The 14,661-nt window shown below is 31.1% G+C and overlaps 1 protein-coding gene across 1 annotated transcript in view; it reads right to left on the bottom strand.

The window, feature by feature from the left end:
* The window catches only part of DCTN2-p50 (dynactin subunit 2), a 46,707-nt gene extending 33,295 nt beyond the window's left edge, over positions 1 to 13,412 (bottom strand). Inside the window, exons 1-4 of the mRNA XM_035370214.2 lie at positions 13,272 to 13,412; positions 9,049 to 9,132; positions 6,346 to 6,436; positions 2,417 to 2,484 (exon numbers count right to left, since the gene is read on the bottom strand). Coding sequence (XP_035226105.1) covers positions 2,417 to 2,484; positions 6,346 to 6,436; positions 9,049 to 9,132; positions 13,272 to 13,304 — 276 coding nt within the window. The 5' untranslated portion in view covers positions 13,305 to 13,412. The remainder of the gene's footprint in view (positions 1 to 2,416; positions 2,485 to 6,345; positions 6,437 to 9,048; positions 9,133 to 13,271) is intronic.
* Between the last annotated feature and the right edge of the window lie 1,249 nt (positions 13,413 to 14,661).

The following is a 14,661-nucleotide window of genomic DNA, read 5'->3' as shown; positions in this document are numbered from 1 at the left end:
ATAATGTATATCCTTGCATAACATAAAAACTGAAACTGAAATATTATTTAATAATGCTGAAAGATATTTAAGATAAAAGTTTAAATTAACCAATGGTAATTGAGTGATATTTTGTTTCATCAATGGACTAAAAAAGTACAATCAATTTTAGATTCACCACAATCTGCTAAAAAAACACAGTTATTCTTTCAAAACAACAGAAAAATTACAATCAAAAATAAAAAGTATAAAACAAAATTGTCTATGAAAAGTATAAAAAGGAAAAGAAAACAGCATTCATAAATGATATCATAACATTTTAAATTTGTTTTTACTTATAACAGTTATGTAATTTAACTGTACCTAATTTGGAATATATAAATATTATAAAAATACCCATTAAAAGTAAACTGTTCAAGTGCAAAAATAAATCAAGTATACAGCTGTTTATCTTCCATTACAAAACAAATTTTATAGAAATACAAGAGTAATTAATGCGAGCAGAAACAAACAGCATGTGTACAGAGATGTTAGGAAGGAATAGAAACAAGTTTAATTTACATAACCAAATAAACATATTCTTCAGATGAAATTGCTTAATAAGATAAATTGTTTATTGTCTTTTTACATTAATTACAATATAGGTTATTATTCTTTTGGCATGTTTATTTCAAGTGGTCTTGCATTAATTACAATTATGAATTAATCATGGGCACTACCCAGCTCACAGGTAATCTGCAATTTCTCTTTATTGTCAGTGGTAATGCTACAATACACACTTATACACTAGTGTTTAAAAGAATTTGCACATAATGTTGAATTTCTGAAAAACTGAGACAGATTTTAATAAAATTTATTATGAATATACACTTATAACAGAGAAAGAGATGTACCCTTCAAGAGTCATTTTATATATACATGATTATAATTAAAGCTCATAGTACAGAGATGTCTAAAACACATGTTGCGATACCGAACTAAAAATGAGTGTAATGTGGGGTATGGCACCCACATTACACCTCTACAGTCTCCTCTACCTATTACACTCTTACAGCCGGGGTATGGCACCCTCTTACAGCCAGACAGATCATAAGGCATGACGACATAATGGGCAGAAGGCAGTTAAGGAGTGCCTGTGGCAACTGGCAGTTGATCTCACTCCTACAGCAAAGCAGTTTTGAACTCGGGGATGATTCTCAGAGGTGAATGGTGAAATGAAACTGCACTTCTAAGAGCGTCCTGGGTATGCTCTATAGGGTTAAGATCATGAAAACTGGCTGGCCAATCCATTGAATAGCTGAGCTCTCACTTTCCAGATTATCATTGAATAGCTGAGCCCTATGTGAACAAGTGTTGTCGTCCATTAACAGAAGCAGAGGACCTACTATGCCCCACAAGAGTTGAACAAAGGGCTCTAATATTTCTCTGTATCTCACAGCAGTCATGGAGCTTTTGCTAAACACATGCAAGGATGTGTATGTGGCCATACAACATAATGCATGTCCAAACCATTACACCTCCATCACCGTAATGCTAATTTTCCTGATGAGGGAGGGATGGTATCATGTTCCACACTCTCTTACAATGCTCCACTGAAATCTGGTTTGAGGAGCATATTGCCTGCACCATGCTTTAAGTGCTCTCTTCTGTACTGCAGTGACTGGGAAACAAACACTGGTTCTTCTGGCATACAGCTTATCTCATGAGGCCTTCAGGCAACTGAACACTGTAAAACTTGAGTTTCCAGTGACAGCATACAGTTTACATGAGAGCTGTAAAGCTGTAGCTCTCTCGTGTCACTGCAGCGAACGTAACAAATAACGATCTTCATTTGTCGTGGATTTTGGATGACCTCGTCCAGGTCTTCTCAATACAAATCTAACATTCTGAAACAGCTTTCAATAGCTGCAGACGATACTGAGCATTACAGTGAACTCTGTTGTCATCTGCACTTGCGATTGGTCTGCTTCCAATCTACCAAACATTCTTCATCTCATTCTGCCATTTATATGTTACAGCTCTGCAGTCACAAATGTGTACATTTATGTATTTGACTCTGAATATTTGCATAATTCTTTGGTGGCATAATTAGTAACTTTGGTTCAACACTTTTTGAAAAAATACGCATAATTTGCAAATTTTTCTTCTCTATTTTAAGGACCAGATACTGAAAAATACTACTAAGAAAACTATCAGAATTTTAAAATAAGGCTTATTGAGAATAGGAAAAATACAGAAACTTATTTTTCACATCTAAGATGGCAACAACGTGAAAATTAATGTTTGAAAATCATTCATACATATTTTTTTACAAATGCAGTGTTAATCTATTAAATTCATGCCTACTTTCAAAGTTTTTAGCTCACAAGCCTTTCTTACACCTAGTATTTTATTAAATTACACTATATTATCTAGAATTTCTGACACAAATACATACCATTTCCCACTCTCCAGATCTAATATCATAACCAGTTTTTCGAAGATGTCCAACGCCATCAGTAAAATCTAAAAATAAGTTCTTTTGTAATGAATGAATATAAATTAATGTTAAGATTAATTAAAAATCATAAAATTTCAATGCATTATAAAATTATTACCATGAAAATTTCTGTCATGATACACAAGATAATATGAAATTATAACTAATTATATTTTGGGTATTCATTTCATAATATTATGAATGTTTTTAATCAAAAATTAATAAGGACTACAATAAAATTTTAATATAATTCAATAAAAATTCAACGGAAAGAAAATGAAGTCTGAAGTTCTAGAAATTCCAATAGCCTTTTCATTATGAAAATATTATCTCGCATTGTATCTATCTATTCCTAAACAAACAAACAAAAATTCTGTACAAAATTGAATTATCTTCCAATAAATTGTTCTCCACATTAATATGATTATATTATAACACAGAAAAAATTTTCTACATATGATTTATTTATAAGTGTTGAATAAAGATCACCTTATAATATATCTCATGGCATACTATTAATAATCACATGGGGACTAGAAAAGACCTTGCACTTAATATTTGTAGAGCAAGAAAAACTGTAAGTTTCATAATTCAGATGAAATAAGCAAATCAAATCAGTTGCACGAGTAGACATAAAATTTCAGCATGCTATATTTTCTCAAAAGGATGTGAAAGCATTATTACAAAATTCAAATATATATTTACTTGCAAGACAGTACTTGAATCATTTCAGTGCTCTAACATAAGTATACTATACTTTTAGCTGAATTCAGAAATCTCAGCAGAACAAATTCACATATTTCAGGAAGATACTTTCGATGACAGAAGGCTGACTGGCCTCTAATCTTGGGCCTCAGATAACTTCTTCTTAGCAAAAAATTATATATATTGTAGCATTTTTATGTGGTTATTTTCAGTTCTAGAACATTCATTCCATTGGTATTAAAAAACTATTAATCAAAATATAAATTAAATAGAATATGTTTTAACATTCAGTACAAAATTTTATCTATCTAAAGAATTATAAAATTCACTATAGTGGTTGAAATACTTTGCTACTTCTCATTGGAGATGGAGAAAAATAACAGTGGGATGAATTTTCAGAAATTATTTAAGATCTGCACTGAACTGAACTCCACTGCATAATGTTAATCAAATATTAGTATCTTTTGCTTTTATATGTGCACTAGGGTAATTTTAATTATTTTCTTGTGCCACTCTTCTTGCACTTTTGGTGAACTATTAAATACTCAAATTAAAAAAAACTGTGAATACTGTTTTTACTTCAAATTTTTCGCCCTCGCACATTCTCCACCCCTAGCCTTTTTTAAGCACAAACTAAATGAAAATTTTGTAAATACTCACAAATTGTCCTCTTTCTCAAGGCGTTCAAAAAGCTCTTCTAAATTTTAAAATGGATTCTTCAATGTTGTGATTGTTTTCATCTTATTAATTAATTTGTTTGCAGATTTTAGGTGTATGGCTCTGATGAAGCTAAAATAATGAAGAACTTGAAACAAATGGGGATATCTAATACACCTGATGGTTCAGAAGATCACTGCATATGGGAAAACAGATTGAAGTGATGAAGATGATGACAATAAGGATGACGCTGACAACCTGCAAGCTGTAGCAGACAACAAACGGTTTTAACAGCACTAATTTGAAATCTAAGGACTAGCAGTGGATTATAACAATAGTGGAGTGATATTCAAGATACAGGGAAACAAAAAATGAGGAAATTTTATTTGATATTACTATGTATTTTTATTATAATAAAGGTTTCTTTTAAATAAATAATATTATGACAGTTGCTGGTAAATTATTCATGAATACTTTTATTTGATGTGTTCTTACTCTAACTGCATTCTTAAAAATTTAAATTATTCACACAATTGTTTTGTCAATTTTCATACAATAAAATTAATAAAAAAAAGGGGGAATATGCAAATATGTTAGTTTAAAAATAAATTTATAAGCACTAGAATATTTAATAATTTCAGAAGCATTTTCAAAATACTTTTTATTTAACCCGTAACAGGGGACGTGCGGTCTGACGGACCGCGCCACATGTTCCTCCCATCACCCCTATTGCATGCTTTGTCCAAGTGAATGGATTCTTCCCCTAGCTTCACGTTTCGTGAGCTTCTTTCTGGCCCCTTTTTATCGGAATGCTTTGGCAAGTGTATATGTTGAAATTCTTCTAGAGCGGTCTGCGAGACCTCACCTCCCTCTCAGTGTTACAATTTTCGGCAGTAGTGAACACATGGCTCTGAAGTTAGGTCCGCAGAGATTCATTTATCCTTCTGATCCACGTTATGCAGAAGAACTGAAAATAATTTTAGACGAAGTTGGAAGTGATTTTAGTGAAGAAGATGACTGTGAAGAAAATTTCTGCGAAAAAAGGCGAGCAGTGGTTTTGATGTCATCATTGCATCATTCGATAGTAACAGGCTCGGAAACACAGAAACCTGAAATAATTGGTTTTTATAACAGAACCAAAGGTGGTGTTGATGCTTTAGATGAAAAATGTTCTGTCCATTCCTGTAGTAGGAGAACAACGTGTTGGCCTATGCCTCTTTTCTACCGGTTAGTAGATATGAGTACAGTAAACGCATACATTTTGCACCAAGGTTATAACCAAAACCCTGTTATGACCAGAATGGTATTTTCGAAAGAATTAGCGAGAGAATTAGTCCAACCACTACTACACACGAGAGGGAAAAATCCAAGAATAAATCGAGAATTGCGCCTGACGATAAAGCGGATTTTAGGAAAAGAAGCTGAGTCTAAGGATGTGGAGCAGTGCACAAAAGAAGCAAAATTAAAATCAAGGAAAACATGTCGTCTGTGCCCCCCAAGCAGGAAAAGAAAGACAGTATATTTATGTTTATCTTGCCAAGACCCTGTTTGTTTGGAATGCACGCAAAAGTTATGCAATGAATATGCTAAAGAAGACGAAAACTTAATTGTTTACTATCAGAAAATCAGTGAAATACTGATATTTTAGGTAATGTCAAAATTTTTCTGTATTGTGCTACATACAATTTTCTGATGTTAAAATTTGCTTTGAATATTAACTAATATAGATAAAATAGTTAATTCAAAATAGATGCATTCTTATTTTTAGTTTTATAGAATTTAGTGCGGCATATGATTTTCATCGAAAAATTTGAAGCTATAGGGAAATTTTCTGGGAAAACTTTAATTTCACTTTAAAGTGTAAAAACATATTTTCTTTTCAGAGTAAAATGTTCTAAGAACATCTAAGTGAACTATCATGATGATATTTTAATTAGACGATTTTTAAAAAATTATTATAATGCGCGGTCTCTGAGACCGCACGTCCCCTGCTATGTTCAACTTTTTCACCTCCCCTGTTACGGGTTAAACAATAAAATAAAGAACCAAAATATGTGTTATCAAGTACAGTCATAATTTAACATACTATAAGAAAGCACACGTGCCAAGCTTACTAAAACTTTACTGCCTTTTAATACACATATATTAACAGCAATGAATATTAAGTTCCGTATTCAGAAAAATGGTTTAAATGCTTACAGCATAATAATATTAATGAGAAATCATGTTATAGACGAAGGGTGCATTAAATTGGGTTTCTTTCTTCCTAAATCGCGCAGTAAAAGTGCCTCTGTATAAACAAAAACGTTCACACATAAAAAATATAAGCTAATTTTATATTTTTGCCACTGACTAATCTGATCAAAGAAAAGAGGCAATTATATAATAGAAACTCTAATTAAAATTTTTTTAATAAAAAATTAATATTTTTGCATTTTTCAAGGAATTGATACATTTTTATCAATGGTTAATGAGCCTGAATCACATAGAATATTTAAAATTTACGCTGAAGCAGAACAGCTTACCTACACTACTTCCATCTACAGTCTTCCCTTTAAATTTATTATAAGCATCACTTGGTGAGACTTTAAGTGTCTCGACACTTTCACACTGGTCCTAAAATAGACAATAATATTGAATATGCAATTTTAAATGTACACAAATGTAAAAAACTTAGTAAAATTTGTCTTTTTAGACTGACTATGAAAATATGTTTTCTGAGGCAAATTATTACAAAAATTGAAAATTATCAATGTTTAATTAAACTGACTGTTTGACTATATTCACAAAATTTACAAAAGCATATTTTTTTTAGGTTTTCATAAAGTATTATGAAAAATATTTTTATACTTACTTAGCACTACTTAAAATTGGCATACATATATAGAAGAGTTTTTATGTTTGTTAAGTGGTAATCAGGTATAAGATGTAAGATTAAGATTTGTATTAGGAAAATCTGCAAGACAAGGGGAAAGCAGAATGTTTAGCATGTTATATTATTAACAGTTGTCAAGAATGTGAAAAAATTAGAAATTTTACAGTAGAACACATAAAAATCATCCTTAGAATAAAAAATCATATACTCTTCCACAAGATTATTATTGTCACTTCCCTATTAGCAAGGAGTTGCGATACTGGTAAAGCAAAGTTCACTGAAAGGATGACTGTTGTATTGTAGTGTTCCTTGATGATGTAAAATGTGAATTATATGCTCACCCATGAAATTGCAAATATTCAGTTTTATTATACATATAACATCATACATAATGTAAACTCAATTTTCTTGCTCAAAATGTTAAAATTATGACTTGAAACCAATTGTTATTTAGAGTTCTGTATATATCACAGCCATAATTACACCTATATTACACAGTAAGATCCCCGACTCTCAGCTAGAAGGATAAATATAATCAGAACAGGTGAATATTAGGATTCATTCTATCAAGTAAAAAATGCTCTATTTTCAACAACGTATCTTCTCTTATATTACCCAAGTAAAAAATGCTCTATTTCAGCAGGCTATCTTCTCTTATATTACCAAGTATTAGGTAACATACCTTGCACACAGCTCAACAGCTACTTTAAACTGCATCTTAAAAACATCAAAACCAACTAAGCCCACATAGCTATTGATAAATGGAATGACTTTCTATTTACAGCTGCTAGCAAATACCATACCTGATTTGCATCTAGAAGTTTAAATGGAAGGAAACATCATTTCATAAGATGATATTAGACATCCATATAAAAGTGTATTGAAAATAGTCCCATTAGTTTGGTCTTGCTTTCCCACTGAGATATCCTCATGCTAATTTTTAAGGCACAATTCCAAATGATATTACTTTTTTTGGTACTATTCCATTTCGAGGACCGTAAAAAAATTGCAGCAAAAATATATGCACAAAAGCACCAAATCTAGCAAACGCGCCCATTTAACTGCGCGCCAAATCTAGCATACACGCTGATTTCAGATTGCATAAGTTTATATAATTCCATATTTCTTAAGACGCCATTGAAGTACTAATTTAATTTTTAAATACTTTTTTTATTTTAAATCATTTTTTGATATCCTATGGATTTAACAATTTGGGAATTGCCCATGATGAAAAGCCTGTAATAGAATTTTGGGTAAAGTGCAGAATCACGCACTGCTTGAAGCGTTTTTAAGAATTGCACATACTCAGTATCCATGTACACATCGACCTATTTTCACTTTAAAAAAAAAAATCCCAGAATTGCACAAAAATGGCAACGTGCATACCCTTGGCTTTATCTATGTACACATCGACCTATTTTCACTTAAAAAGTAAAAGAAAATTGACAAAAATCCAATTGTTTTTACCCTTGTAAAAAGCAGCAAACAAATAAGTGGGCAATTCTGCACTTTACCGAGAATTTTTTCGAAGAAACGGCATCATTCATTACAGAAAATTATGTTTGAACAACCAACGAGATGAAATTATACTTTAGCGATTAATCTGCAGCGAAATAGCGTTGCAGGCATCTATTTAGTTGTGTTTAGCACTTTTTATATAAATTATAATAATGATCTGAAATAGTTATTTACTCTTATGCTTCCATTTATCCATGCCAGTCATGTTTAGCCTTTTTTATATAAATTATAATAATAAAAAAGTATTATATGAAATTAACTTTTCATCTAAATTAAAACATCAATCTTAGATAGTTATTTACTATAATACGTCCTTTCTTGCATTAGGGTTGCCACAATTATTTTTGGCAGCACTGGCATCAACAATAGTTTGGCGATTTTTTACGGCCCTCAAAACCGAATAGTACCCTTTTTTGTAATTACTACTATGGTTAGACATGCACATGCGTTTCCACAAGTACACATCTTGTTTGAAATGTGCCAAGAAAATTTGATTACCATTTTAGAGGAGAAATTAAAGTTTCTAAGATTCCCCTCTTATGCAAGCAATAAAATCTTTTCTCTGTTATTTAATGGAAATGTTCTGATGATATTTCTTGTGCTTTCTGGTTTCTTGAATGGTGTTGATTTCTGGTTGCTTAAAAATAAGATTGCAGCAAAATTTTACCAGAACATGAAATAAACTAACAAATTTTGGCAAAACTGACTACACTTTTTTGTAAATGATTTAAATTTTCTCTCATGTGCAGAAGTATTGCAGGGATCAATTTAAATGGGAAGACTGTATTTAAATCAAATAGTATAACTTAAAAGAGAAAACAAATACATTTCTTACAACAATGGCATCAGATACTGAAAGATTTCCTTGTTCTGCTTCAGGCAGATCACTTGTTTCGTATACATCTGGCTGATCATGAGCCTAAATAAAAATAAACCAATATTAGATAAACGGTTAAATAAACCATTGAAAATTGTATCAGCATTAAAAATCTGGCTGATCATGAGCCTAAATAAAAATAAACGAATATTAGATAAACAGTTAAATAAACCACTGAAAATTGTATCAGCATTAAAAATCATAGAAACTTTATTATAATAAAGGCACTCATTTCTACTTCTTCAAGAAAAGCTGAGAATAAATTTTATGGTTTCAGAAAATAGTTATTGCATTACAACCATCAACTACTTCATTTTCAACAAACAATCAAATTTATTTGTCTCTTTGCAGATTAAATATAAGGAGTTTGAAATCAGTTATATAAGCTATAAAAGTAATTGAGACAGGGTTTCTATAAGTTTCATTACTAAAAAAAAACTCCCACTACATCACAACTCTAATGATCTTTGGAAGCAAAAAAAAAAAAAAAAGTTTTGCTCCTGAAGACAGACTTGTGTCTCATAATCATCGAAATTAAAAATTTTGGATATTTTCCGATTATCTGCACAAACCCCCCCCTCCACACACACACACACACACCTGACAAATTGCCCATTCATTGCCAATTTTAGGAATTGTCAGAAAACGTGGAATTGGTTAATCATTTTGCCTAATTTTAAATACAAACAGGTGGTGTAAGATGTGTCATTACTGCAAAGACAGATGGATCATAAAAAATATTGTTTGTAATACTAAAATCAGTACAGTTAAATTGCGTTCAGACACCTAATGAATATTTGGCAAATCTGGTTAACACAGATCTGTGAGGAATATTTTTAAAAAAGGGAACTTTCAGTGCTAAAGAGGTAGGAAAGGAAGAAAAACATTTCTCAGTAAAGCAACAAAGGGAATGCACATTTTGATACAACCTATACCTAAGCATTAAGATTTTTGGAATTCAGTTGCACTTGCAGATAAAAGTAAATTCAATGCTTCTGAGAGTGATGGAAAGCAAATAATTTGGCAGAAACCCAATAGTATTAAACTTCAAATAGAATCTTACTTTTTTGATAAAACTAAATGGGAGTAGCCAAATGGTCTGTGGTTGCACAAGTGCTTCTAGCAACTGAAATCTATATTTTACATATTACATTTTTGAATGGGTTTGTAGAAAGAAAGGTTCAGATGGTCACTATGTGAAGCGTTCAATCGGAAAGAGTACCCGGTTTGAAAAAAGTCATTTGAGTAAGATTGATATTTTGATTTTTACGTGGCTCTGGGTGTACGAAGCAAACTCGAAAATCATGGTAAGTGAATATTTGCTTTTCGTAGTGCTTAAATGTATAACATGTTTTTCCTTTTTTATGTTATTTTATTGTTTGGTTTAAAATGTATTTTATTGAGATTATGTATCTTTGTTTGCCGATATTGTAGAATTTGGTGCTCCTTTGACTTTTTAAGTGAAAAGATATCGATCTGTACATGGACAAAGTAAAGGGAGTGCGCAATGGAAGTTTGTAAAATTATGGGATTTTTTTAAGTGAAAATAGGTCGACGTGTACATGGATAAAATCAAAAGAGTGTGCAATGCCATTTTTGTGCAATTCGGAGATTTTTTTTTTTAAAGTGAAAATAGGTCGACGTGTACATGAATAAAGTCAAAGGATTGCGCAATGCCATTTTTATGCAATTTGGGGATTTTTTTATAAGTGAAAATAAGTCGATGTGTACATGGATACCGAGTTTGTGCAATTGTTTGTCTTGTTATTTTGGCTTTGTGTAGCGGCGATTTTTGCGCCAAAAATTGCCGCTATACAAAGCCAAAATAACAAGACAAATTGCACAAACTCAGTATCCATGTACCGCCAAAAATCGCCAAGGGGTACCCCAAACTATACTTTTACTGTATTTTATTTTATTTTATTTTATTTTATTTTTTTTCAACTTTTTCTTAACATTACGGAGTAACATGTAAGAAAAGATTTCTTTCAAGTTAAATATTTAACCATTCTTTCAAAAAATGCTTGAAGGCTTTTCTTTTAATTCACTGTACATGTATGTCAAACATAAACTAAACATTTGTAAATAAATAAATAATCTTATTACAGTTTATATTTAATTTGCAAATGATAATAAAACATTACATCAAGGAAGAATATTCATAAAATAGGTAATATTTTCTTTAAAATGATGATGTTTGATAAATGTGTACATATCCAGACAGTATTTTATTTGCAACCTGTACCTTAAAACGTATGCATATTTTTAGTATGAAAACATATTTTTAAATTACATTATTGACTGTAACTACATATGCTAAAATCTAACACTAATTGAAAATTGACACTTTTATACACAGTGGCTCAGAAAAGTGTTCGAGCACTTAGAAGTTTCAGTGAAATATTGCTTTATTCATTACTAAGAAATAATATTTTATAATGAAAAACTTTTAATAATATCCATAAACTTCTCTTAGCAAAAATACATTAATTATTTTATAAACATATTAATTTTTTTTTAAATCAATAATAAAAAAAGTAACAAAAAAGTTACCTCACAAAAGTGTTTGTACGCTTTAAAGAAACCTGCATATATTTAGTAAATATTGTAGTATTTCTGTCCGTTAGTATTTTGTAGTATATCCTGCAGTATTTATGACAGGTTTCAAACGTCTGGGCATAGAGTTTACCACTTTTTTGTTTGTAATATCTGCATCAATATTCTTCCATTCTTCCATCATTACTGTTTTTAGTTTTTGTCTTAATGTTGTGTCTTCATACTCGAACCTCTAATTCTGTCCAAATGTGTTCTGCTGGGTTTAAATCTGGTTACTAAGGTGGTATTTTCAGAACTTGTGGACAACTATAGACATCCAAAAGACAAATGTTGAACGCCATGTGCTTAGGACCGTTACCCTAACAAAAAATAAAGTTGTTTTCAGTATCCAAATTTTGGGCAGATTATTTTAAATTATCTTTTAAAATATTTAAGCAAAGAACATAGTTCATTGTGCCATCAATAAACACTAAATTATTTAATCTTGATGCTGGCATGCACCCTCAGACTATAAAACCTTCATGACCATGCTTTACTGTTCCAACCACAGTCTGGGGATTAAGCTCCTTATTTTTATTTATTATTTTTTTTTTTTTTTCCTTAAAATTATGCACCCATAGGAACCAAAAATGCTAAATTTGCTTTCATATGGAAATAAAACATAATTTCAATACACTTCAGGGTTATTTACCATTGATTTTGAGAAGAAATGCCTAAGCTTTCTATTTTTTGCACTTCCAAAAAATTTTCTTCGAGCAGAACACATATGTAATCAAGCTGATCTGAGCACTCATCAAACAGTTTTAAGTGAAACTGAAGTAGAAATTTTTTCGGTAAATTCTGTAGAAATCTTTACAACTCTCAAAGATTTCTCATAGATATTCTAACTATAAATATATGATCATGATGAGTCACGTCCAATCATCTTTGCCGGACAACCGCTTCTTACTTTATCTTGGATCCAGTTTTCTTCCTTAGAGCATATTATCACATACTACATCATAGAATGGGTTAAATTTACAAATTTAGCGAAATCCCGAATTGAATTTCCATCCTTATGATACAAATATGTTCAATTTTCGAATGCTGCTCATTGCTTCCTTTTACTACTAGCCATTTTTAAACATTAAATAAAATATAACGAAGTAAGCAACCAAAAAAATAATGCCAAACAATTTCTTAAACCTCACCAAAATGCAAAAAAAAGTAAGTGATAGAGGATAATTTTATTTATGAAATTTTACGAAAATGTTTCGGTGTACGATCACTTCTGTGGCGTGTTTTTTCTATGCCTCCTTAGATTTTCAATTTTAGAAAATGAGGGGAAAATTAGTCAGTATTAAAAATTAAAAAGTTTAGTTTTATTCAAAGTAACTCCGAGATGATATGAAAAAATATTGGGCTTTATACTCGAATTAAATTTTGAGTTAAAACGCTTTGTCTGCTAATTAAAGTGCCCGAAAAATTTTGTGAGACACTGTATGAATTAAAGAAGAAACAGTATATTTCAAATCTTGGTCTGTACGAAGTTTAAGTTCTTTTAAAGACCTAGACCTAATCATACGTCAGAACAAAACAATCGTTTAAATTTTCAATACAATGTACATAAATTTTAATAATCTTACTATTCCTGGGAGATCCGCGTATTTCGGATTCATCTTGTTTCTACGTTACTTAAAAACAGAACTAGGCTGACATAAACACTACTTTGTTGCCATCTTTTGACCAGAGATGACGTAATACCATGTTACGGTTACAGAAAAATCAAATCTGACTTGTTCCTCTTCTTTGAAGCTTCGCTTTCCTTCATACCGTGTGCTTCTACGCATGCGCAAGATGCGTCTAGATGCGCAAGTCTAGATCAGTGTTTCCTAAGCCTTTTCTTGCATTAATCACTTTTGAAGGAATGGTTTTCTTCATCAAACTTTTTTAAATATTTTTCTCTATAATATACAGAATAGAACCTAATCATAATACAAGCAATTGCACTTAAATAACAACAAAAAAAAAAAAAAAAAAAAAAAAAATTAGGCTAAGAATACGAACAAAAGTTTTGAAAAAGGGTTTATGAAGTTTATGATCTATTAACCGCCCAACCTGGGTAGTGGTTAGTGACACTGACTAAGGGACCCTGGTTTGAATCCCGGAGAAGTATTGGATGTTTGTAAACATACAGTGTCTATGCGGCATGGGAACATTATAAATAAGGGCCAGCCGGAAGTTCTCTCGAGAATTTGGCGGCAGGGGAAGAGGGGTAGTAGACCCTCTAACCCGTCCTTCCGGGATGCTTTCCATCAAAATAGGGGGCGGAACTGAGCAAAGTCGTACTGTCACCTGTACGGTGCTCAAGGCTCTTGTGCTGATGTTACTGTCGAACAAGTGAGCTAAGTCACAACAACATGTTCTAAAAGTTCTATTATTTTTTGCTTCATCGTAATACAATATTACATATATTATTTTTAATTTTGAAAATGTAAACAACTTCTCAGAATCAAAGTCACAGATTCTTGAATTTCAATGAATTGTATAAAACGCTTGATGTATAAATGCAATATTTTTAATAGTTGGCATAAAATTTCTTAACACTTAAATCACTTTGTTCACCAATATTCATCCTGTTTCTTTTTTTCCATTGTAAATTATTGACTTGATCAAAGTTTGCTTCTGCTATGTAAGAAGAAGGAAAAGTTCAATAATAGTGGCTGGTAACAATTCTTTGCACTTATTGCATAAAACATTCATACGGTTAAAAATAATCTAATCATTTAAGAAATATGTGAAACACATTTTCTGTAATTCTCCCTTATGCTTAATTTATATGATTTCATTCTTACTGCATGCTACAGATATATAAAAACAAAAAAAAATTCATTAACAATTTTATAATTATATTTTTTCGCAGTCAATGGGATCATTAATATGTCAATCAATTGCTGGTACATATTCGTATATACACCAAATGTCGCCCCCTTCATCATCATTAATCACTTTCAAAATTTTGTCGATTCCCGTTGG

The sequence above is a fragment of the Stegodyphus dumicola genome, chromosome 7 (assembly GCF_044657685.1).
Source record: "Stegodyphus dumicola isolate Sdum_Otavi_A_Nest chromosome 7, ASM4465768v1".
Taxonomy (NCBI): domain Eukaryota; kingdom Metazoa; phylum Arthropoda; class Arachnida; order Araneae; family Eresidae; genus Stegodyphus; species Stegodyphus dumicola.
This window is presented reverse-complemented; position numbering and strand designations above follow the sequence as displayed.